The sequence below is a fragment of the Palaemon carinicauda genome, chromosome 15 (genome assembly GCF_036898095.1).
Source record: "Palaemon carinicauda isolate YSFRI2023 chromosome 15, ASM3689809v2, whole genome shotgun sequence".
Taxonomy (NCBI): Eukaryota; Metazoa; Arthropoda; class Malacostraca; order Decapoda; family Palaemonidae; genus Palaemon; species Palaemon carinicauda.
The window spans coordinates 42,562,404-42,588,419 of NC_090739.1; the positions used below are offsets into that span (position 1 = coordinate 42,562,404).

The 26,016-nt window shown below is 44.7% G+C and overlaps 1 protein-coding gene across 2 annotated transcripts in view; it reads left to right on the forward strand.

Moving 5' to 3' along the window:
• The window catches only part of LOC137654578 (inversin-like), a 338,734-nt gene that overhangs the window by 254,286 nt on the left and 58,432 nt on the right, over positions 1-26,016 (forward strand). For both annotated transcript variants that reach the window (XM_068388325.1, XM_068388326.1), the window contains exons 14-15: positions 7,944-8,202; positions 20,763-21,237. In XM_068388325.1, coding sequence (XP_068244426.1) covers positions 7,944-8,202; positions 20,763-21,237 — 734 coding nt within the window. The remainder of the gene's footprint in view (positions 1-7,943; positions 8,203-20,762; positions 21,238-26,016) is intronic.

Genomic DNA, 26,016 nt, shown 5'->3' on the forward strand with positions numbered 1-26,016 from the left:
CAGGCTTGGTAGATTTTCTAAAGGCCTCCTCGTACCTTATCGAGGCATCCTATCAAGGCAGAGAAAGCTTCGTGTTGATTGATGCATATCCAAGCCCTCTACTAATATATTGAAATGTTATCAGTCTAACTCCTGGAGTCTCGGGCGACAAGCTCTCTCACCTCCCTTCCACCTTCCTAGCATCAGAAATGCATAAAATGGAGGGAGCTGCTATGTCAGCATTTCAGGCCAACTCCTGGCTTGATCACTGGTCAGGAGCAGTGTTATATGCAATTTCAGAAGACCTTAAAGACCTGGATGTCCTAAAGCAATTTGAGGAGCTAATGCTGTCAGGAATAAAAGCTCCAGAGTTTATTTTCCACAAGACTCCTTCTATTTTGGGAAACTGTGGTAGGTTGGCCAGGGCACCAGCTACCCGTTGAGATACTACCACTAGAGAGTTATGGGATCCTTTGACTGGCCAGACAGTACTACATTGGATTCTTCTCTCTGGTTATGATTCATTTACCCTTTGCCTACACATACACAGAATAGTCTGGCCTATTCTTTACATATTCTCCTGTACTCATACACCTGACAACACTGAGATTACAAAACAATTTTTCTTCACCCAAGGGATTACTGCACCATCATTGTTCAGTGGCCACTTTCCTCTAGGTAAGGGTAGAAGAGACTCTTTAGCTATGGTAAGCAGCTCTTCTAGAAGGACACTCCAAAATAAAACCATTGTTCTCCAGTCTTAGGTAGTGCGATAGCCTCTGTACCATGGTCTTCCATTGTCTTGTGTTGGAGTTCTCTTGCTTGAAGGTACACGCGGGCACACTATTCTATCTTATTTCTGTTCCTCTTGTTTTGTTAAAGTTTGTATTGTTTATATAGAAGATATTTGTTTCGGTGTTGTTGTTCTTTAAGTATTCAATTGTTCCAACACGGAGTACTTACCTCGAACTACTTTCTTTCTTAGGAATATCTGGGAGATCTCCTCCCAACCGACCAGAATTCTGTGTAGTTTACCCTACTCCCGTTTTCTATGCGGGGTAACCTCTGGCAGAGTGATACGCGCCATGAGGCGACCCCGGGTCAGAGAGCATGCTTGCTCAGGTCTCGATCCCCAGTAAGTTTTCTGGTCGCGTCGCGATAACATCCCGACGCCCTCTCCTTACCCAGTGCGACTCTTTGTGTCCCACGCTGTTCCCACGTGGTCCTTTTGTGCTATTCCTTATCCTTTTCCCTCTGTGTTCCTGTGTCTCGCGGTGCCTTACTAGTGCGCAGTGGAGCATCCCCGTCGTTGCCGTGGGCCTATAGCCAGTAAATCGTGTAGCGCCTTCCTCTCAAAGCCTGAAGTTGACTCGCACTCCTTGTGTTCTTCGTGTAGGGGCAGTGTTTGTTCCCCTACAGCCACGTGTCCGGAGTGCGAGTCCTGGAACGAGGTGCAGTGGGTGCATTACGGCACCAAGAAAAAGAAGTCTTCCAGGAGATCGCCTAGGAAACCGAGCGTCTCTTCGCTTCTTGCTTCTCCCAGCGTATCATCGGATAGATTGTCTCTGCCGCCTTCCCTTACCCAGAGTAGGGGACGAGGTAAGTCAGTTGTGGGAAAGAGGCCTGTGGCTCTTCCCCAGGAGTCTGAATTTTCGGATAGTGGGGTTGTGTCGTCGATCCAGGCAAGTGGGGGCCCTGAGGGAGGGACGGGAGTGTGTTCGGAGGACGGAGCCCTGGTGCAAGCAGGGCCCATCTCTTCTGACGATCCTATGTGGGGAAAGACTGCTGCAGCCTCTTCTCCCACCTCTTGGGCATGTGTTTCAGGTATGTCTGCAGCCGAGGGTGGCGCCAAGAAGGAGGATTCGCCGCCGTCAGACCCCTCACTTGGGCGCCTCCGAAGACGCCCTTCAGATCACCCTTGAGGCTGGAAGAAGAGTTCGAGACCTGGTTCCCCAGCGAGGAGCTACCCCGCTCCCCTCCAGCGCCTTCAGCTACGCTCCCGTCCGTCTTCCTGGAGCCTTTGTCGCTGGCCGATCAACGCGTGGACCCACTAGCAACGCGGCGCGACTCAGACCCTTCAGTGAGGTCCTACAAGTCTTCGGGCTCCTTGGTCGAGGCCTACTCCTACTCCTCGGAGGACGAAGCCCCGAGGGACCATAGAAGACGGCGAGATAGGTCCCGAAGGAGACGGTCACGCTCACGCTCACGCTCCCGTTCCAGATCCCGCCACGTTGGGAGGCGTTCTAGATCCCCTAGGAGGAAGTATAGGAGAAGCTGCTCCCCGAGCGAAGAATGGGTGCGGGTCGTCATCCCACGTAGACAACTCCTGGAAGCTTCAGCAGTTCCGGGCACCTTGGGCTAGCTCCCAAGGGCTCGCTCGCCAGTGAGGTACGTCCCCAGCAGCAGGTACGATCGACGGTGAGAGTCGTCTCTTCAGGCCCCAGGGGACAGGCATGAGTCCGCGAAGGTTCCGACTCCATCCGCCCAGCGGAGAGAGTCGCCCCTTCGGTCTGGCAGCCGCGTCCCGGCCGCAAAATCAGCAACAAGTCGACCAGAACGTGAGAGACACCTTCCTTCTATGAGCAAGCCCGCAGCCTCCTGGACCTCCGTAGGCAGAGATAAGCCCAGGACGCAACCCTCCGTCTCAGCGGCGATGCCCGTCCTCCATCCTGAACCGCCGAGACTAGACCGCGCCAGTAAGATGCATCCTCCGTCGGAGGTCCCCCGTCACAAGCAGAGGAACATCCGACGGAAAGTATAGATGACGACGTAGAAAGTTCGGCCGCAGAAGTTTTGGCCAACAGGAGAGTAATAGGCCTCATTAGGCATCATCACAGGCTGGACGAGCCTAAGCCCTCCACGGACGAAGACTGGCTCTCGGGCCTCAGCAGGCTGGTCGATGCACCTGTGCAACATAGGCCCTCACTAGCGCTTCCTTTAGCTAGGGACGTTAGGTTGTGTATGGCTCACGTAGACAGGATCGTGGCCAACCACGCAGAAGCCCCCAAGAGTCAGAGCGCCTCCAAACTTCTCCAGGGCCTCAAGACCCAGAGACGTTTCTACCTTCCAGAAGGGCACCGCGCGGGTCCCTGTACGGTAGAGCCAGAACTCGCCATCCTTGGCCAGGGAGCAGCAGAAGAGAGAGCTACCACCGCCCCAGTTTGCTTCTCCCCTTCAGAGACTTCCATGATGGAAGAGCTAGCCTGGGACCTGGTATACGTTTCGTCGTGGCTAGATTGGTGGGCCTGCACACTGGTGGGTTTTCAAGCCTCGCACGATCTCGCAGTTCCGGAGAACCAGGCCTTGCTGAAAGAGCTGATTAGCTTGGGGGGTAAGGCCCTAAAGTTCCTCTCTTACCAGTCCTTCGCTTAGGCCGCCAATTGGGTGCTGCTGAAGAGGGACACGTGCTCAGCAAGCTCGTCAGGAGACTCACGGACAGAGAAGCGAGGGCCCTTAGGAACCTACCCCTGTGGGGCGACTCAGTGTTCCCCCTGAAGGCAGTGGAGGAGACAGTAGAAAGGGTCAGGATGCTGAAGGATGTGGGAGAGCCCAGACCCCCTCCAACGAGAAGACCTGCCCATAGAAGGCCACCCTCCGACGTATCGCTCCCTCCTCGCGCCTCACCTAGCCAGCCCAGGAGAGATGCCCCTACTACGGCCTGGCCTCAATCTTCGCAGCCCCCCCTGTAGAGGAACGCCTGCTATGCAGTCAGTCTTCAGGCCTTCTTATTCGGCCGCCATAAGAGGGCGTTCAGGCCACGCCTCTCGAAGAAGGTAGGGAGAGAGGCCCCCTACTCCTGCCGAAGCCTCAGGTGGAGGGATACCTCAAATGTTCTTGGCAAGCATGGCGAGACCACGGAGCAGATCCATGGACCTAACAGTACTAAAGGAAGGGTACAGGTTGCCCTTCCTGGCGGACCCCCCACATCTGATACCAGATCTACAGGCGGGGTGGTTGGCACCCAAAGACCCGTTGAGAAGGACAGCCCTACAAGAAGAAGTCTCTGCAATGCTGGCGAAAGGGGCAATCGAACCAGTCAAGAACCAGGGTCCAGGGTTCTACAGCAGACTCTTCCTGGTGGAGAAAGCGACAGGGGGCTCGAGACTAGTCATAGACCTCTCAGCCCTCAACAGGTTCGTGTGCAAGACCGACTTCAAGATGGACACCCCGAAGTCGTTCCTAGCGGCCTTGAGGGAAGAGGACTTCATGATGTCCATAGACCTCAAGGATGCATACTTCCAAATCCCTGTTCACTCCTCCAGCAGGAAGTACCTAAGGGTAAAATGGGGTACCCAAACGTTGCATTTCAAGACCCTCTGCTTCGGTGTGTCCACAGCCCCTCAGGTCTTCTCGAGGGTCTTTGCAACAGTCTCAGCCTGGGCACACAAATAGGGCATCCGCCTGATTCGGTACCTGGATGACTGGTTGTTACTTTCAGCCTCAGGGGAAGTACTGAGGGAGCAAGGCGCGAAGCTCCTGCAGTTCTGCAACGTCCTGGGTATCACCATCAACCTGGAGAAGTCCCAACTGATACCCTCCACCAGGATGAACTACCTCGGAATGGTCCTGGACTCACGGTTGGCGAGAGCCTTCCCTTCCGTGGAGAGTCTGGACAACTTAGATCAGATCCTGTGGCCCTTCCTGTCGGGCCAGCCCAGGAGAGCCAAGGACTGGCAAAGACTGATAGGCCACCTCGTGTCGTTAGAGAAGCTGGTACCCCAGGGGAGGCTCAAACTCAGGGGAGTACAATGGAACCTGAAGGAGCTCTGGAACCAGAGAGACTCCCCGCACAAGGTGGTCCCGGTGTCCTCGGAGACGAAGGAAGTCCTAGAGTGGTGGCACGTCAGATCGAACACCCTCAAAGGAATGCCCTTCGCAGCCGACCCTCCGGAGATGCTTCTGTTCACGGACGCATCCAAGGAGGATTGGGGTGCTCATCTCCTCGACAAGACAGCAAGAGGAAGTTGGTTAGACGAGGAGAAGAACCTGCACATAAACGTGCTAGAAATGATGGCAGTGCGAAGAGCGTGCCTAGAGTTCGTCCATTGGCTCCGAGGAAACACCGTGGCGTTGATGTGCGACAACGCCACGGTGGTGGCCTACATAAAGAAGCAAGGAGGACTGAAATCGAAGGAGCTGTGCGACCTCACGATGGAGTTACTAGAATGGGCCAAAGTAGAGCAGATCAAGATCTCAGCCATATTCATTCCATGGAAAAGAAACGTCCTGGCCGACGGCCTCAGCAGAATGGGTCAAGTGGTAGGGTCCGAGTGGTCCTTGCACCCGGAAGTGGCCAAGACTCTCATTCAGAAGTGGGGCTCGCCAGTGATAGACCTCTTCGCCACGAGACTGAACGCACAGCTCCCCGTGTTTTGTTCTCCTGTGCCAGATCCTGAGGCGGCGTTCGAGGACGCCTTCCAACACCCTTGGTACAACCTCGACGTTTACGCCTTCCCTCCCTTTGGGATGCTCAGGCAAGTCCTCAACAGGGTAAGGCGAGCGGACAACCTGTGGATGACTTTGGTAGCGCCTTGGTGGCCGGAGAGAGAGTGGTTCGCAGATCTAAAGGAACTGGCGCGCCTTCCACCTTGGCCCCTTCCGGACAGACCAGACCTTCTCCGGCAGACCAGACCTCCGGCAACCGCACTTTCAAAGGTTCCACGAAAACCCTCGGTCCCTCTGCCTTCACACGTGGAGGTTAACGAGCACCTCCTGAGGAAGGAAGGATATTCGTCGAGGACGGCAACAAGGATGTCAGGGTACCTGAGACGTTCGTCAGCCGCAGTATACCAGGAAAAATGGGTTACCTTCACTAAGTGGTGCGTCTCGAAGAACATCAAGCCGTTGCAGGCCTCCATCCCGGAGATAGCAGACTTCCTGGTCTATCTCAGGGACGAGGTAAACATGTCCATCCCAGCCATCAAAAGAGTCCGGGCTGCCCTCAGCCAAGTCTTCCTCCTGAAGGGAATCGACCTGGGTACCTCCAGACATATCTCGATGCTCATCAAGAGTTTCGAGCAATCGTGCCCCCCTCAGGCCGTTAGGGTGCCCCAGTGGAACGTGGCTAGAGTCCTAAAGATGCTGTCAGAACCTCCCTTCGAACCCCTAAAGGACATCTTGGACAGAGAGCTCACTCTCAAGACAGTTTTTCTGTTAGCTCTGGCATCAGCAAAATGGGTAGGGGAGACTCATGGACTGTCGTACGAGGTATCACACTCGAAGGGCTGGTGTGAAGCTACCTTCAGGTTCGTACCATCCTTCGTGGCCAAGACTCAGAATCCAGCAGTTTGGGACCCCAAGTTGGAAGGATTCTCAGTGCCAGCAATCCCTCGTTCGGACAACCCGAGGGACTTGCTTCTGTGCCCGGTCAGGGTGGTACGGAAGTACTTAGAGAGGACAGCCAGACTTCGACCCGAAATCAAAAGTCTGTTCGTCTCCTCGGGACTAGTAAAGAAGCCAGTCTCCAAGAATACAATCTTCTTCGGGCTACGGCAGGTGATCGTCAGGGCCTACAGTAGTGCAGGGGTCCCCCTTCCAGGAAAGCCCAGACCCCACGACATTAGGGGTCTAAGTACTTCATTGGCTTTTGAGAAAAACATGGCAGTGGCCCAAACCCTGAGGGCAGGTACATGGTCTAGTCAGTCTACCTTAATGGCTCACTACTTGAAGGACTGCTCGAGGAGGTCCCTGGACGGGTTCTCGCTCGGTCCCGTCATTTCCGTGCTCCAAACGATTTAAAGATGTAGCCCCAGGGGTAACCGCGGGCGGTAAGTCTAAGAAACACAGGTTCCTTCCTTACCCCCCTATTCATCCTTCCCCTATTACCTTCCCGAAAATGACCCCAAAACCCCCTTAACTGCCATGGGATACACTATCAATGGAAGGACGAGTCTCCTAGGATTTTTTGCAGAGGTGAGTTACTTAGACACTAAGATAGTTTTTTGCGTAGTTTTCCCTATTTTCTCGTGTTTTACTTGGGGTCAGCAGAACCTAGTCTCCTATCTAGGTTCCCCCTCTATACTCATCACGGTCTCTAGGTCCGGAAGGACACTCCCACCTCCGAAAGTATAAGTCTCCTAAGAAAGTAGTTCGAGGTAAGTACTTCGTGTTGGAACAAATCACAAATTTTAAGTAATTTGTATCTTCCCTAACAGTACTTACCTCGAACTACTTTCGGGTCATGGCCCATCCATCCTACCCCGAGTGCCTTACTGGACTTCATAGAAACCTAAGCTGTCAAAAACTTACTGGGGATCGAGATCTGAGCAAGCATGCTCTCTGACCTGGGGTCGCCTCGTGGCGCGTATCACTCCGCCAGAGGTTACCCCGCATAGAAAACGGGCGTATGGTAAACTACATAAAATTCTGGTCGGTTGGGAGGAGATCTCCCAGATACTCCTAAATCTTGGATTGGGGAATCAGCAAAAAAGGATGTTTTACTTAAGTAAAACATTACTGGCTACATTTCTGTTAATTTAGGTAGCCAAAGATAAAGAAGTTGGTCAACCAGGTAGGGTGAAACCATGGGTTTTCTAACAGTTACATATATTCGAAGACCAGCAGTTCAGGGTTGCAGGAAAGCTGCAGAAAACCTGTAGTACAGTTTAGACTACTGCATACAGCTTATTTCAATTGGTACTATCTTATGGATATTATTTGAAAGCAATAAGTGACATCTGTTATATAGTGTAGCTGACTAGAATGTTCAGAGACCACAAGCTTCCACCCACAAAGTTCCTTCTCCCTAAAGTTGCATTACTACTATCAGATATGTGTCCCTAGAATATTAATTTCACTATTGGACCCAGTAAGGACACACACACATACACATACACACTCTCTCTCTCTCTCTCTCTCTCTCTCTCTCTCTCTCTCTCTCTCTCTCTCTCTCTCTCTCTCTCTCTCTCTCTCATATATATATTACAGAGATCATCAATGATGATAAAAAGTTTCCCCGTTTACAGGACTCGGAAAATGACAGTGATGGGAATTCCACAAAGGATTCAGAAAAGGCTGCAGTTTCAAAACTATTGGGTGAATCATTTACTGAAAAGATGGTATCTAGTCATGGATTAAGTCCCAGTAGAAGTATCTCCCATTCACGTCGTAGCAAAGGTATCGCTAGTAACATAAAGCTTAGAGCCCGAAAGAAGACTGTTCGTGACTTGAAGCTACCAGATCCTGGGGAGCTTGGCATTGAAGTTATAGAAACAGATGCTGTAGGTATGTAAAGTAGATTTTCAGTTTTGTAGCATTCATAGTAAATGGATTTAAAGTCTTGTAGCATTCATAGTATGTTCTTTACACTTCATCTTCTCATAGTTGTATCACTAATCATGTTTATATCTTATATACATTTTAAAGAGTTTTGTATGGTACTTCAGTGTATCAGCAATTCACAATTTTCGTAATACTAAACTACTTGTTAAGCTCTCATGCTTTCTGTTTCCTATCTTATGCAGCTTAAGTTTCATACCATTTGAACTTTCATGTGCAAATACAACTTATAGTTTTCACCTTAGGATAAGAAAAGAGGATTCCATTTCACCTCATGAAGGAAGCATTCATCATTGTTATTTAAATCCCCTCAAGTGATCATATAGCTTATGTTCTCATGGCTTAATCTAAGTTCCATTTGTTCCGTCACTACATACAAACCAACGCTATTTATAGGGGCATTACTTTCGGCGAAGCTGAAAGACGAGCCATTAGATTTTTAGCAAGGGTTAACCATCTGCCCGCTAGTAAGAGAGGGTTGGGGGTTAGTAACTACCCTTCTCACTCACAAACCTGGGTACTGAGCCTCACTTTGCTTTTGGCTCACCCGAAGATCGGTTGTTACCACCCCTCACCAATTATTGACTTGCCATTACTAGTCTTTATTTCTAATTTTCCTTTAGAGTGTGTGTGTGTGACTTCTTGCCAGTGGACCTGCCCAGGACCTGAGGGCCATTCTTGCAGGACTTTTATGTCCTCTATGGATACTGATCTTCACCGGTTATGTCCCGCTTGTAGAGGGCAACGGTGTGATAGTGATAACACCGACAGAAGAAAAAGGCTAAAAGGGATTTGTCGCTTTCGGGGTCTTCTTTGAACTCGAAGAAATCCAAAGCTGCTTCTTCCACCCTCCGTCCTTCCTCCAAAGTTCCTGTCCGTCCGGTTTCATCCAAGGAACTGAGGAATTGTAATGAAGGCCGATTAACATCAGTACAACCTCGGTTCTCGAGAGATGGTGCTGCTTCCCCTCTTAAAGCGACCTCGCCTCTCCCCCGGGGGAGTCCTTGTTTTTTTCTGATGTTTTCCAGGTGTGGCCAACCCTGGGTTTTTCCAGCCTTCCTTCGAGGTGCTGTTGCAGCTCCTTCAGCTGGGCGCTGAGAGACAACGTTCTTCCTCCTCGAAATGGGATCCGTTGGACTTTCTTAGTGTCGACCTTCGCGACTTTGAGGAGTTATCCGCGGCCCCGTCCATTGATTCCGCCCCTGCCTCTTCCACTGCTGATGCCGCTTTTGCCGAGGACTACGCTTCCCCCCTCGCTGATCATCCTTCGGGGGTGGAGGAAAGTCCGAGGCAAGTCTCTTCTGCGGGTGGTCACTTCTCGTTCACGAGGGATAACCTCCATAGAAACACCTCTTCAGAGGCCTGACAGAGACTATCCTGCTGATCAGCCCTTCTCTGTGAAGGCTCGTCCGAGTTCATGGACTACCTCATCGCCTCAGACGTTCTCCTTCACCTCTGGCAAAGAGACTTCAGTTTGGCTCTTCACCATCTACTGCTGAATGATCCTCTTTGGAGGATCGTCAAGAACTTCGCCATTCGCTCATTCCTCAGCATTTGCTGTCGCATAGAGATCATCAGTCTGACGAGTCTCATAAGTTTTACCATTCGCCCACTGGTTCCTGACTCATTCCTGTGTCAGCAGATTCTCCTCGGACTCGCCGTTCGTCAACCTTGCGTCGTTCACTAGTCCCATGCTTCTCACCGACCGCTCACCAAGAAACTGCTGTCTGTGGTTTGCCATCGCCCATCGATTCTCTATCTGTTTGCCAAGTTCCAGTAACTCGCTGGGCATCGACTGCTCTCAGTCACCCAGCTCCTCGTCACTTGCCCGCTCGTCAACAACCAACTTCTCGTCGTTTGCCATTCGCCAGCGGTTCATAACTCCCCAACGGTTCGCCGTTCTCCAACAGTTTTGCCATTCTCCAACGGTTCGCCATTCTCCAATGATTTGCCGTTCGCTGACAGTTCATCTTCTCCGACGTCTCACTGTTTGCCAGCTCACCATCTACCTTTGACTGCTCACCAGTCACCGTTGACTCGTCGTTCTCCTGCTCGCAAGCGCAGGTCATTGCCTTCTCCTAGGAGAACAGGGCGTGACAAGGATGTCCCCCAACGGTCTCCCCTTTGAGAAGACCCAACGTTCAAGGTTTCTAAAGAACTGGAAACTCGACCCGTCCCTTTCCCCTGCAAGGAAGAACCTTTGAAGTTGCAGCCTCCCGCCAGGTCGTTGTCGGTCTCAAATAAGGCTCCTTTGCAGAAACCCTCTTCGTCGATCCCCTCAAGGGGATCTTTCAGCCAGCGCCACCCTCGGTCAGGAACTGTGGTTTGGAACCCTGGTTAGGGATATCCATCAGGCTTTCGTAGCAGATGTTTCCTCGATTCGTCCCTTGGGAACACCCAGGATACCTCTGGAGAAGTTTTCCTCTCCTCCGTCGGATCTAAGGCAAAAATCCAGGGTTCCTCCCCCTAGAGAAGCTTTGGCTTCTTCCTCCTCTCCCCTGAAGAGGTAAAGAGGAGTTTCTGACCAGGTAGTGGTGTCTAGAGTCAAACTGACTCCACTTAAAACATCCAGGCCGAGGCTCACCATTATTGTCCCAACGCCTCCCCGACCGGTTGCACAACCTTCACCATCTTCTCAAGAGGCCTCTTTCAGAGAGGAGTCTCTATTGAGCTCCTTCCCCCCCTCTCACATCAAGGTGGTACCTCTGTAACTCTGGCTGGTTTCAAGCCCTTGGAAGAAACTGTTTCGCCTCCTGCGGGCAAGCAACGAAGGGAGGTCCCTCCAAAGGCTTCCTTCATAAAAACCTTTTTCCCTCCAAGGAAAGAATCCAAAGATTCCAAGACCCTTCAGAGGGTCCCAGGAGACGGTTGGCCGACATTTGAGCGCAAGACTAATGAGCGCCGACAATTTAGCGCAAGACAGTTGAGCGCAATAACATATGAGCGCCGACATTTGAGCGCCATAAATTCAACCCTTTCTCTCCATATTTGTTGCATGGTTATTACAGTCGTGTAGTAACCATCGTGAAAATCATTCCATTTAGGAAAAGTAAACATTTCATCAAACTCTTTCTCTCTTTCTCTCTCAGTATTCGTGTTTGGCTATTACAATCGTTTGATATATTATCGTTAACATTTCAAAGCTTGTTAAACAATTTTGAACAATTTTTTTTTAAATTTGAACAATTTTGAACAATCTTACTTTGTTATGAATTACCATAAAATATAAATAAAAACAATTAGGGATAATAAACACAATTATTCAATATGGGACACTCATTTATTTATTACAAGTAATTAACATGAAATATAGTAAAAAAAATTGAGATAAATACAATTATCTAAGTAAAATAACCATTTCTTTAAAGTAAGAAAATGAAATTGTTATGACATTGAATTTTTTTTTTTAAAAAGTAAAAACAATTTATCTAAATAAAAAAAAAAACTATTTCTGTAAGCTAACATTATAAGATATTGACCGGAGATATTCTATTGGTTCTGTTGAAGAATATTCACTAACAATTCTAGATATTGCTTTATTGACTCTTACATATTTAGTGTTTTTTCCAATGTCTTGTCCCGAATCTATCCGGATCACTTTATTTGCTGTATGATTTTGTTCTAGTTTTAAAATATTAACACATTTGTAAATTGTAGGATGCATATGACCTACGGACATCTGTATTGCCCGATGCCACCCTTCTAATGAATTATTGGTACGTGGAAGTTCACTAAGAACACGTTCATATACACTCCAAACACTTGGAGGGAACATTGCATTTCTTCTTCTCCCTCTCCTGCAAGGTCTACCTATCCAAGTATCTTCAAAATATAGTACTAGATCATCTAACTCATCAGGAACTACATCTTGTAATAATTCAAAAACATTTACTATTTCATTGGGAGGAACGAATGCTAAGGCCACCAGCATTTTTGTGTATTTTCGTACTTCTTCACTGCCACAGTATAAGTCGTTCAAACCTAAATCTTGAATTTTTCGCCAAACGGCTTGCGATAAATGGAAAAAACACCCTAACACCTCAGCGTTATTAAAAACGGAAAGAAAAGCATTATGAAACGCTTTCTCATAGTCGCAGGAAATGGAAACTGGAGCAATCTCGTTATCTATGCATTGTATTTGAAGCAGAGCACGACGATATAGTTCTTCGGACTTTCTCTGAAGGAGCATATAAACCATTGGAAGGACGTTTCCTTTATACTGAATGTGAATCACATATAGCTGATAAAATAGCTGAGGAGCTATCTTGAATGTCCCATCTCCCATCCAATGCTTATTTTCCTTAATCATCCTCAAGTTTTCAGACGTTGCAAATATAAAATAGCGATCAGGGTCTTCAATCCCAGAGTCATATGCAAGGAAATTTTCTCCAGCGTATGTATAAACAAGTTCTTGAGGTATGTCTATTTCACTTACGTCACTTGGAGCCGAGATAGGCAGTCCTTCGCATTTCCTTTTTCTTTGTACTGTTCGCTGAAGGGAATGATATTTTGGAAGAAGAGCAACTGCTTCAGGTTGCAAATTAATCTGGGTCTCTTGAATGATTCGTCTTGGTGGATCATTTGATGTTGCGGCCCTTTCACGAAGCCTCATTATAGATAAGCTAGCAGCTGACTTTGCAGGATCCGGCACATGGTTGTGATCACTGGCAGATGTGCATTCATTTCCACAAACGTATATTCTTCCTTTGCACGTTCCTATTACACAGCGCCAAGATTCTTTCCCACTCTTCAGCACTCTGTCGAGTCTGTAAACATAGCCTTGGTGTAATAAATTTACTTTTCCTTTGGTAGATGTTAGCTTCTCCATACCGTGGGTTTCAAGAAATAAATATATTCAAGTAATATCCCTTTAAGAAAGTTTTGTTTACATTCCTAAAAGTTTTGTTTATATTTCCTAAAAGGGATAATTCCAAGTTTTAATGTTAATAACCAAACGACTGTAATTATATTTAACATTGGAGAGAGAGAGAGAGAGAGAGAGAGAGAGAGAGAGAGAGAGAGATATATTTTTTGGCGCTCAAATGTTACTGCGCTTAAGTGTCTTGCGCTCATACGTCGGCGCTCATTTGCCGGCGCTTATTTGTCTTGCGCTCAAACGTCGTCGCACGCCAGGAGACTATCTCTATCAACGGATGTACCACATCACTCCAAGGATGACCACGACCCACCCTGAGATAATGTTTATTAGTTGGAAGATATTTAATATGACGACCTTCTTCCTAAGGCTGCTAGTCCGAGGCTATTGGAGGCAGAGCAAAGGAAGTCCGAGCACGCCTTCTGGCAGGTTTTGGCCTGCATGAAGGCCATCAATGGGTTGTCAGACCCGGCGATGACCCCTCAGGAGGGCAAAGACACGGTCCTAGACTATGTCTATGGCACTCAGAAACCCCTCAAGATCAGTGCTGCCTTATCTTGTCTTGGTTTCTGGGTTTGAAGAGTGTCCATCGGAATGCGATCGCTCAGATCACTGGCTCCTGCAGCTCCCTCTGGGTAGGTTCATCCTCAAGACTCCTCCCACTGACATGTTTGCAGCAGAGGAAGTATTATGAGATCTTCAATGAGCCTCTTCTGGCCCTTTCTCTTCACCGTTTTTTGGAGGAATTGACCAAGGGGATCTCTCTAGAGAGACTCTCTTGGTTAAAGGTCTCCGCATCTGAGGTCCTCAACCAGGAAAAGGTGGCAAAATATACCATGCAGGCTACTGTACTTCGTGGCTGGACCTCTTGTTAGGGTCGGTGGGCAATCTGATGAAGACCGAGGACTGGTCCAAGGAAAGCTCCAGGAAGGCGATGGAAACCTTTCTTCTGTCAAGAACTCGAACCATTGAGTTCCTGGCCCACCAAGTGGGCAAACAACATCCCTAGGCGAAGGGACTCGATAGCAGAAAGGTTTCATCGCCAAGTCCCACAAAACACGGTAATGAGACTCAGGAACTCCTCTCTGGAGGGGTCCTCCTTGTTTGACCAGGAAGACGTTGAGCAGGCTGCGGAAAGATGGAGGAATTCCAACAAGAACTTCCTCCTCCATAGGGCCTTGACATCCCAGCCCTTTAGACCACCTCCTCCTCTGCTAAAGAAACAGCATCAGAAACTGACAATGACCAAGACAGCAGCCAACCAACCAAAAGTGTCTAAGAAGCCCTTTCTTGCAGGGAAGAATTCTAGGCTGCAACCACTAGAATGGGCAATCCTCCTTCTTGTCCACCAGTGGGGTTATGCCTGCATTGCTGCTGGCAGAGGTGGATATAGCTCAGGGCCGAACCCTGGACACTCTCCGGGATTTATTTATGGTATCACATCCTGTTCACACAATCTCTCCCTCCACTGACCAAAGCTCCAGTTCCATTGAGCTCCTATGTGAAGGGATCTGAAAATGAACTGGCCCATCGGGCCGAAGTCCAGACCATGTTGGAAAAGGGGGCTCTCCAAGAGGTTCTCGACGACTCCCCAGGCTTCTTCAGTCATCTTTCTTATGAGAAAGGCATCTGTAGGCTGGAGACCAGTTATCGACCTCTCAGCCCTGAACAAGTTTGTCCAACAAACTCCGTTCAGCATGGAGACGGCAGACACAGTCAGACATACAGTAAGACCACAGGACTTCATGTGCACACTGGACCTAAAAGAAGCATACTTCCAGATCCCAATCCATCCGTCTTCAAGGAAGTATGAGAATCATACTAGATAACAAGAAATACCAGTTCAAGGTGCTGTGCTTCAGTCTTTCCACAGCACCTCAGGTCTTGACAAGAGTGTGTGCCCTAGTGTCATCTTGGGCTCACAGAATCGGCATCCATCTCCTACGCTACCTGGACGACTAGCTGATTCTAGCAGACTTGGTGGCAACTCTTCTTCAACACCGAGAAAAACTATTGAGGCTTCCCTCTCAATGACTAGTATACTTAGGTATGATAATGGACACAGACCTTCGGAAAGGCTTCCCATCCGACGATAGGGTAGTGAGGCTGAGGAAGATTGCAAGACCATTCCCCAGACAAGAACTCCCAGCCTAGAGGTGTTTGTATCTCCTTGGACACTTATCATCCCTGGCCCTCAAGTTCCCAATGGCTGCCTCAGGATATGATCTCGCCAGTGGCGGCCAAAGTCCAACTGGAATCAGGCCACCGATTCCCCAGACATTGTAAGAGGAACGGACGGACCTCGAGTGGTGCGTGGCAGACGAGAATCTGCTAAAGGGCGTCGACCTTCTCATCCTTTCCCCGGACTTGATGCTCTTTTCAGATGCATCAAAAGAAGGGTGGGGGCCCCACATGCTGCACCATACAACCTCAAGCCCATGGTCAAAGTTCAAAATGTACCCCCACATAAATCTCTTGGAGATGAAGGCTGCCTTCCTGGCCCTTAAACAGTTCCTAGTGGGCCACTCAGTGGTGGTGATGAGCAACAACACCACAGTAGTGGCTTACATCAACAAACAAGGTGGTACTTTTTTGCAGCCCGTATCCCATCTGACAGTAGATGGGCAGAAGCCAACTCAGTGACCCTATCAGCTCGCATCATTCCCGGCAAAAGGAATGTGCTCGCGGACAATTTGAGTGGAGCGACTCAGATAGTGGGCTCTGAGTGGTCTTTGAATCATCTAGTAGCCAACAAAGTCTTGACTTTGGGGCTCCCTGACTGTGGACCTTTTCGCAACGTCCCTGAATTTCGGGCTACCGCTCTACTACTCCCCAGTCCCAGATCCCAAGACTCTGGCAAGATGCGCTCTAACAATGGTGGGACAACATCGACGTTTACGCCTTTCCCCCATTCTGTCTCATGAAAAGAGTACTCAACAAGACCAGAACATTGGTCAATCTCTCAATGACCCTCATAGCTCTGCTATGACATCAGGCAGAATGGTTTCCAAACCTGCAGCTCCTGACAGAGCTTCTAAGAGAGCTCCCTCCACGACACGATCTACGCAGACAACCACATGCCAAAATTTTAAACAAAGCCGTAGCCTCGCTACGACTTCACGCCTTAAGACTATCCAGCACCTTCTCACTCAGAGAGGATTTTCGTAAAAAGTTAAGAAGCAGATGGCTGGACACCTGCGAAAATCGTCAGCTGCAGTCTACCAGGCAAAGTGTAATGTCTTCTGAAGTTGGTGTCGCGGAAGGGGTTTTTTCCCCCCTCGATGCCACTATTCCAGCAATAGCGACGTTCCTTGTGCACATGCGAGAGGAAATGCTCATCTCGATTTCGGCAGTAAAAGGTTACCGCTCGGCCTTGAGTCTTGCCTTTAAGCTGAAAGGAGTAGATATATCTTCTTCGCTGGAACTTTCTCTCCTCATACGAAGTTATGAACTTACATGTCCCCAGTCGGAAGTGAGACCTCCTCAATGGAACGTGGTTCGGGTCCTTCGGTCCCTGAAGGGTTCTCCCCACGAACCATTATGCCAGGCAACAGATCGCCACTTCACTTTGAAGACGGTGTTCCTACTCGCCTTGGCTTTGCCCAAAAGAGTTAGCGAACTTCATGGTATCTTGTATGACATCGACCATTCAAGGGGATGGGGAGAGGTAAGCCTCAGCTTCGTCCCTGAGTTTGTTGCAGACTCAAAAGGCGGGGGTAGTCGATCTTACTGTAGATTAGATTCCTTCTGGATAACGAGTCTCCGTTCTGTAACCGATGATCCAGATCAAATGTTACTATGTCTAGTTAGGAGTTTGAGATATTACCTCAAAAGGACATCAGCAGCTTGCCCGCTGTGTGCCAGCACTCTTCGTCAGCACGGAGAAGGTCAAGAGGAGGATAATGAAGAACACCATCTCTGCCTGGATTTGTAAGGTTATTGACCTGGCACTGAATCTTGATCCTCCTCCATCACATTAACCCAGAACACATGACATTAGAGGCATTGCTACACCCCTGGCGTTCAAAAGAAAGTACTCTGTGGCGCAGGTTCTACAGGTGGGTGTGTGGAAGCCTCAGACAATCTTCACCGCCCACTACCTGCAAAATGTAACCCACAGGAGCATGGAAACTTTTTTCCATTGATCCTCTGGTGGCTGCACAACAACTGGTTTAACACCTCAGGCTCCTTGATGGAAAAGTAACAGGAGGTTGAGGGCATTGATTACCCAGGATTAGCCTGAATGAATGATTAAGAATGAGTAGCTCCTTTTCTTCATCCTCCCCTCTCTTGAGGAAATCAGCACCCAGAGTCCTCTACAAAGGTGACCTCAACCAACTGCAGGTAAACCATCGTTCCCTTGTGTAACCTGGTATTTTTTCAATACTATTACGTCCCCATACCATATTGAGGGGAGTATTGGGAATGTCTTGGTAACCTTGTAAGAATTCTATGACTTGGAAGAAGTCTTACCTTGACAGTTGCATTGCTAGTATCATGAACACATATCTTGCTCATCAGGATGGTTCTTATGGATACTTAAAATTGGATGAGTACATACATGGCTGCAAGAATTTTGTCCCTTCTTTTGCTCCCTATCATCTTACCTTCTTTCTTGGAACGTTCTCAATTTGAAGGAGGATCAAAGGCATATAGAGGCCAAAAGACTTAGCACTCTTTAGCAGCAGAATGCTTAGCTTCTGACTGGCTACCACAGTCAAGGGCTTCCTATTATAAATTAATCTAAGAATGGAAAGCATGAGGACTTCCAGGGGTTAATACCTTCCATTAGCTGCTCTGAATACTTTACTGCTCAACCTCAGATTGAGTAAGTTTTATGGCATCCAAGGTTACTTTACCTTTGAGAACATAGCTTATAGAATAACAGCAACTGTATTGAGTTCTGTCACAAAATTTGCTATTGCTTGGTTGGTTCCATCAGCCCCCCTAGACTACTAGCACTTTGTTGTTGGGTTGGGAGCTCTAGAGAGCAAGCTCATGCATTTGAACTTATAGTAGGGTCTTAGATAGTTAATTTAAACTAGATTAGCTGGGCTCTCATATCTTTTCCCCTGGGTATTCTCAGCTCTTAAGGATGAAACTGCACACTGCATAGTTGAATATGGAATAGTTTAATTTTTAGAATGCCAAGAACATAGCAATTGGTTGATCGCCCCTGTAGAACTGAGGGTAAGTTGTATACTTAGGAAGTTCTCCTAGAATGGTCACCATTTATAACAGAACCCTGTTTATCTCCTGTAGGTTCTTATTGTGAATGGAAAGAGCTGGACAAATTACTAGCTTACGTCGTATTACTTATGAATTTGTTTTTGAGTGTTGATGCTTAATACAGAAATGCAGTATACACTCCCCTAGCCACTTTCACAAGTCAATAAAACAGATCATATGAGTAAAGCAGAAACTCTATAGTTTTAACTTAATTTGCTCTAGAGGACCAGTCAAACACTGACCAAGTCAAACATCGAGTTAATTTTCTCCATAGAAGTTATTGTAAATGGGATTTAATCTATTCTAGACCACAAAAATTACTCATTACAAAGCATCTTTAAAATAAAGTTTGAACCACAGATAGTGATAAGCTTATATTTTCTTAAAAACAATCCTTCATTCAGAAATTCTTTTAGATGTTGTTAATTCCCATACAAGTTATCAATTCATATCCAAATTCATATGGTACCTTAAAGCATGGGATTACTGACCAATATCTCAATACTGTAGCAGTTGTTCTCAATTCTTAAGAAAATTAATCCTATTTGCTAGTAAATTAAATGTTTTTGTTTGGATTTGTGTAAATAGTTGTTGTAGAGTAGTTAAATGAGACCACTGAATCACATAGGGCTCACCCTAAATAATTTCGTATTTCTATAGCCTTGGGGGCTTGAATAGTCATATTACATTAATATTTCAATGACTTCAAATGATATCTAACATATAACATTTTCAGGGGCTTTAACTTCATTTTATGCCCTCCTTTTTTTTAAAGTGTAACTATATACTGCTATAAGATAAATTAAAACAATTGGTTTTAAAATACAGTAACACCAAAACCAGCATTATACCATAAAAATATCAATTTACAACATTTTATGAAGAAGAGAATATGACGACTGTATCTCCATAAGTAGTCAGAAGACAATTTGACACATTCAAATCTCAGAAGGTCAAATTGGAATGCTAAAATTGATGGGCATAGCTGATCCAATTGGACACAGGTGGAGAAAGACCATAGAGTTTAGATGAAAAGCAGAATACAGTACATGAGGTGATGTTGCTTGCAGCTGAAAGAAGTGAAAAAAAGCTTAGATCATTAAATAATACTCCAGGCAAGATGCTTTGGAAGCTTACAGCAGTACTGTATTAATCTGTTATTTTGTAGAATGTAAGTCCTAATGCTAGATTGATTATCTGTTTCACAACACCACAGTCTGGTGTTCATTTTTAATATAAGAAGTATTCAGTGGTTAACGCAGTCGTGGCTTTCCCTAGAGAAATGATATCTGTATAACAGTTCATTGTTATGACGTTTGAAGCTGTCCTTACAGTACTGCAGTGTATTTTGTAAAGTAGGTTGAAATCATTGTATAAATTTCAAAATGTTCTAGAGGAAACTTTTTGTTGTCAGGGACTTAGGATTTCTGGCAAATTCTAAAGCCTAATAGATACTGTATTTTTAATTACCTGTAGTTTGGAGATCATATAATGGGGATAAGAATGAAGGCTAATTGTTGAATTTGATTTATTAAAACCTGGCAGCTTTCCCTAATAGTATACAGCATGCATATACTGGTAATTCATTGCTTAAAAGTGAAAGAAAACTTATATCTTATATGTACAGTAGGACCTTCACGTTCATGAGTGTTATATAGAGATATGCCTACCACTGATTACATAAAGAGATACAAGACTTGCCAAAATTTAAATTACGCAAATATGTGGTACCCCCGGTAATAGAATAACTAGCCGCCCTTACTAAGTCGACGCTATTTGTGCACCTCTAACTTGCTGCCTCACACCAGATTTCAAAATCGTATAGTGCTCTTGGTCTCATGGAACAATCTGCCCATGACAGCAAAAGACATACTTTCCTTAAACTTATTTACTTACTAGCACCTCCTTTTTCTTTCAGGGTCATTACCTTCCAGTGCTTAAGAGTATTGTTTACAGATGATATACATTATATGCTCTTGAAGGGGCCAAGGCAAATGTTTAGCATAAAAACTGTTCCAAGTATGATTAGCACAAGAGATGTGTAAATGCAGTTATAACTGTGGAGGTAAATGCGAGGCTAGCACACACCTTAGGCGGTGTGGTGTGGGGATAGGTAAGCGAAGGAGAAAGTCAGGAAGCACACCAAGCATGAAATGTGAGGAAGCAAAATGACCAATGGTGGAAGAAGTCACCAAGAAACTAAATTATTTGTCAGATGATTTTGCGAGCTTTCCAGCGAATCATCAAATTTGCAAAACTCGAACCTGAGAATGTGATGGGTTTACTGTTTTAGCCTGTCTCAGATTTGAATGAAAAAATATTTATTCTCTTAAGTTGTGCATTTGAATTTTGATTATAAGGTTGAATTGAATTTTATTTAATATATGCTTGTACTTTACAGGTACTAACAATCAATCAGATGAAGATGATGATCCCTCTTTAAATAAGGCAATTAAAGCATCCTCTGTTAGAATGGGCCAAGCTTTACAGTATCCTCGGAATCTTGCCAGTTTTTTGGTTACTGCCAATGTTGGAATCTCTTCTAACAGCAACAAAAATTTTGAAGAAGAAAGTCACTGTAATCATTTCGAAGGAAATAAAACAAAAGGTCACAATGAAATTCATAGTGTGCGGGAAAATGTCACTGCTGAAGCTTCTGGTGATGTGACTCTTTTAAATGAATATGGGAAAATAAACACTAAGAGTTTTAATCCTGATAATGATACCAAAACTTCAGCAAGCTGGAAATCTAGTCACAACAAGAATACAGAAATATTTTCCCATTGTGAAGAGCAAAGTAAACAGTTAGATAAGGATGAAAGAAGAAAACTGCTTGAAGAGATGTCTTTTAAGGCAATGGGGGTTGTACATAAAGAGTAAGTACTGCACTGTACTATGTTTCTATATTTTTTATTTAAACCTGTAATAGGATTAGAGCCACTTTACTTTCATCGTAATGCAGGTAGTTTCTGTCTGTTCTAATTACTTGATGTCAAGGTAATTAAACATATCATTTGAATTAAAAAAAAACAAAATTGATAAAGATTACTAGTTGTTATAGCCCATGCAATTCATTATTTTTTCATCCTTAATCACTGTTAATCACTTTCAAATCATTCAAGCTGGCTGTCAGAGAAAAGATAATATTTACCTTTCAAACCAAAAGTAACTCCTTTATCTCTTTCTTACATTGACTGACCTTCAACCTTAATGGCAATCCAAAATTCTATGGGCAAGGGATACATTTTGTAGGGTTGTTTAGCGTAGAATGCTGTATGTATATATTGAAAGTTCTATTTTTATTATAAAGTAGCAGGATATCTCTAAACGTGAAGCTAGATTTCATTATATATTAGTACAGTACTGCAGTTTGCTTCATCACAAGTAACTCACTGATATAGGAATAAATCTTCAACTCCATTAGCAATTTTAGCAAAATGTTTGGTTGAAGGATCCTGGGACTCAAAGATTGATAAATACTCTGATAAAGAGTAAAAACCTTGCTGCATATCTTTGAAATTGAAGTTACTCTGTTCTGGATCAGGGAAATTTTCTTAAATTTGTTGTTGCTCCTCAAACTCCAACATTTCTTCATTTGTTAGCATTGGTTGTGATCCTTGATCAAGTGTTCAAAAATTTTTTCTAATTCCATTTCAAGTTCGTTTCTCAAGAATGCCGAATTCTTCAATATGTCCTTGATTGGCTTTTCAAAACCTTTATAATCATACACAAATTGAGGGCACAGTTTTTCCAATACGCTGTTCATTCTTATTTGGGTCACTTCAGCCCAAGAAGTACTTATGTTTAGCATTACATGATAAATATTTCACCTCTTCCAAACCTCCTGAATATTCATCCTGTTCTCTGCGGAAGTAGCATCAACAGCCTGGCATTAGGTATGGCATAAACAATATCACCGTGATGCCTTGGTTTATGTATTGTATGAGAGATGGTGTTGGGTGTCAAGAAAAAAAAATGAAATCTGATACATTTCATTCGGATGCGTGGGATATCCTTGGCCATTATCAAGAATTGTTATAACCTAGAAAGGAAGTTTCTTTACCCTGCAATACTCCTTTACTGCTGGTATAAAATAGCTATTAAACTATTCTTGGAAAATGCCATGGTGACCAATGGCTTCGGATTAGCCTTCCAAATCACAGGAAATGTGGACTTCGTGATGTTCTAGAGGGCTCAGGGATTAAGGGTATGGTACACTGACAAAGGCTTACGTTTGAAATCACCAGTAACGTTACCCCCTAACATTAATGAGAGTCCATCTTTGGCTATGGTCTATCCTGGCATAGTTTTCTCTTCCTTAGAAATGAGTGAATGGTATGGAATTCTCTTTCAAAACAATTCCATATCATTAACAATAACAAAGAGTTCCATGGGAATTTGTTTTTCCTAGGGGATTTTTTCAGGGATTTGTGAAATTCCTCGGCAGCAACTGTATCAGCAGCTGTAGCATCTCCTTGAGTTTTAATATTGTGCAAACTAAAATGTTTTTTTAACCAATTAAACCATCCATTCATTGCTGCAAATGGAATGTCCTTTGCATTGGGATGTTTTTTATGTATGTCCTCAAACAGACGTAGCCTTCTCTTGAATAAGTTATTTGGCTTGTTGGAAGTTTTTCATGCATATATCTTAAAATCTAAAGGGGTAATAAACATTCTAATTCATTGTACAGTATGTTATGCTTCTCTTCACATTTATAGTGAAATTTTTCAATGATGGAGCGTCTTCAGTCATGTTATGGACAAAGTGGTCTTTATCGTAAATACTGGTGGACACCATTTTCCAACCCAGTCCTACAGCACGCACAATATCACATTTTCAACTTTTTCATTTCTCTTAGTCATGCCCAGTTTATCTTGAATTATAATGACATGTCTCTCAGATTCACTAGCATAAACTTTCTATGGAGATATTGCTAAAATATGCAAAGATCGGTGAGATACAAAAGGATAATTTCAGCGTATAATTACATCCCAAAGAGCTTGCTGAAAATTATGACATATAGGCAGTGGTAGGCATTTTACTATATAAAACAATTAGCTATTTTCCAGCAATGTGTGAATACGTTTTTGTGAACAGTATTGCTATCTTTAAAAGAGCAAAATTAATGAAATATAAAAATAAATTTTCTACTGATACATCGAGTTTATTTAAATATAAAGATAAAGTTATGGTAATGAAAGTATATTAACGTATATTCTTGCTGAATTTCTTTTAATGTCATTTAGAGGTTATAACGCCTTTATATTTTATCTTTTTCTTTTTAGCTATGACTATTGCAAAAGTATATGCAGGTGCAGTGGATAAGCTTTAGAATCAGCCTTAACTCTCTCTCTCTCTCTCTCTCTCTCTCTCTCTCTCTCTCTCTCTCTCTCTCTCTCTCTCTCTCTCTCTCTCGGTAGTGAAAGTATATTAATGTATATTCTTGTTAATTTTTTTTTTATATCATTTAGGGGTTATAATGCCTTTATATTTTATATTTTTTTTTTTAGCTATAACTATTGCAAAAGTATATGCAGGTGCAGTGGATAAGCCTTAGAATCAGCCTTAATCTCTCTCTCTCTCTCTCTCTCTCTCTCTCTCTCTCCCCATACACACGGGAAACATAAATCAATGGGTCCACAGCCTTCAATTCATGAAATTTCCGAGCGCAAAAAATTAAGCCCAAAAATAGAGGCCAAGATCAATGAAGAGAAAAGAGTGGCTTCAGCTAGTAAAGAAACCACAAAAGAATCTTTTGCATATGTAAACTGTAGAAAACTAATAAAAAACATTAGCCTATTAAGTGACTCGGAGGGTCGAAGGCATATTTCTTTATTATTATTATTACTTGCTAATCTACAGCCCTAGTTGGAAAAGCAAGATGTTATAAGCCTAGGGGCCCCAACAGGGAAAATAGCCCAGTGAGGAAATGAAACAAGGAAAAATGAAATATTTTAAGAAGAGTAATAACATTAAAATAAATATTTCCCAAATAAACTATAAAAAGTTTAACAAAACCAGAGGAAGAGAAATCAGATAGAATAGTGTGCTTGAGTGTACCCTCATGCAAGAGAACTCTAACCCAAGACAGTGGAAGACCATGGTACAGAGGCTGTGGCACTACCCAAGACTAGAGAAGAGTGGTTTGATTTTGGAGTGTCCTTCTCCTAGAAGAGCTGCTTACCATAGCTAAAGTGTCTCTTCTACTCTTACCAAGAGGAAAGTAGCTACTGAACAAGTACAGTGCAGTAGTTAACCCCTTGAGCGAAGAAGAATTGTTTAATAATCTCAGTGTTGTCAGGTGTATGAGGACAGAGAAGAATCTGTAAAGAATGGGCCAGACTATTCGGCATATGTGTAGGCAAAGAGAAAGAACTGTAATCAGAGAGAAGGATCCAATGTAGTACTATCTGGCCAGTCAAAGGACCTCATAACTCTGGGAAGTATTTCAACGGGTGGCTGGTGCCCTGGCCAACCTACTACCTATGACAAAAGAAGGGCAGTAGGGCAATTTGTAGGTGGTAGGTTGGCCGGGGCACCAGCCGCCCATTGAGATACTACCGCTGGAGAGTTATGGGGTCCTTTGACTGGCCAGATAGTACTACATTGGATCCTTCGCTCTGGTTATGGTTCTTTCGCTTTGCCTACACATACTCTGAATAGTGTGGCCTATTCTTTACAGATTTTCCTCTGTCCTCATACACCTGACAATACTGTGATTACCAAACAATTCTTCTTTACCCAAGGGGTTAACTACTGGACTGTAATTATTCAGTGGCTACTTTCCTCTTGGTAAGGGTGGGAGAGACTCTTTAACTATGGTAAGCAGCTCTTCTAGGAGAAGGACACACCAAAATCAAACCATTGTTCTCTAGTCTTAGGTAATGCCATAGCCTCTGTACCATGGTCTTCCACTGTCTTGGGTTAGAGTTCTCTTTCCTGAGGGTACACTCTGGCACACTATTCAATCTAATTTCTCTTCCTCTTGTTTTGTTAAAGTTTTGTATAGTTTGTATATGAGATATCTATTTTAATGTTATTGTTCTTAGAATATTTTATTTTTCCTTTTTTCCTTTCCTCACTGGCCTATTTTCCCTGTTGGGGCCCCTGGGCTTATATCATCCTGCTTTTCCAACTAGGGTTGTAGCTTAGCAATTAATAATAATAATAATAATGATAATAATAATAATAATAATAATAATAATAATAGTAATAATAATAATAATAAAAGACGTCATATACCTAGACTTTCAGAAGGCTTTTGACAAAAGTTCTTCATAAAAAAAATGAATGGTGAAAATTAGAGCACTAGCCAGCTGAATGGATTGAAGAATGGCTAACAAACAGAAAACAGAGTTGTCATCAAGGGAGAAGTTTCAAAGTGGGCAGCAGTTACAAGCGGTGTACCTCAAGGATTTGTCCTTGGACCATTGCGATTTCTGTCTACATTAAGGACATAGATTTAGGATTAACTAGTAGAATAGCCAAATTTGCTGACAATACTAAATTTGGCATAAATGCTGCTAACTCAGAAGATGTAGAAGCCTTAAGAGAGGATCTAATAAAGCTAGGAGAATGGTTCAGAAATGACATATGCCTTTCAACTGTGGGAAATGTAAAGTTATTCACATAGATTATAGTAACCCACAATC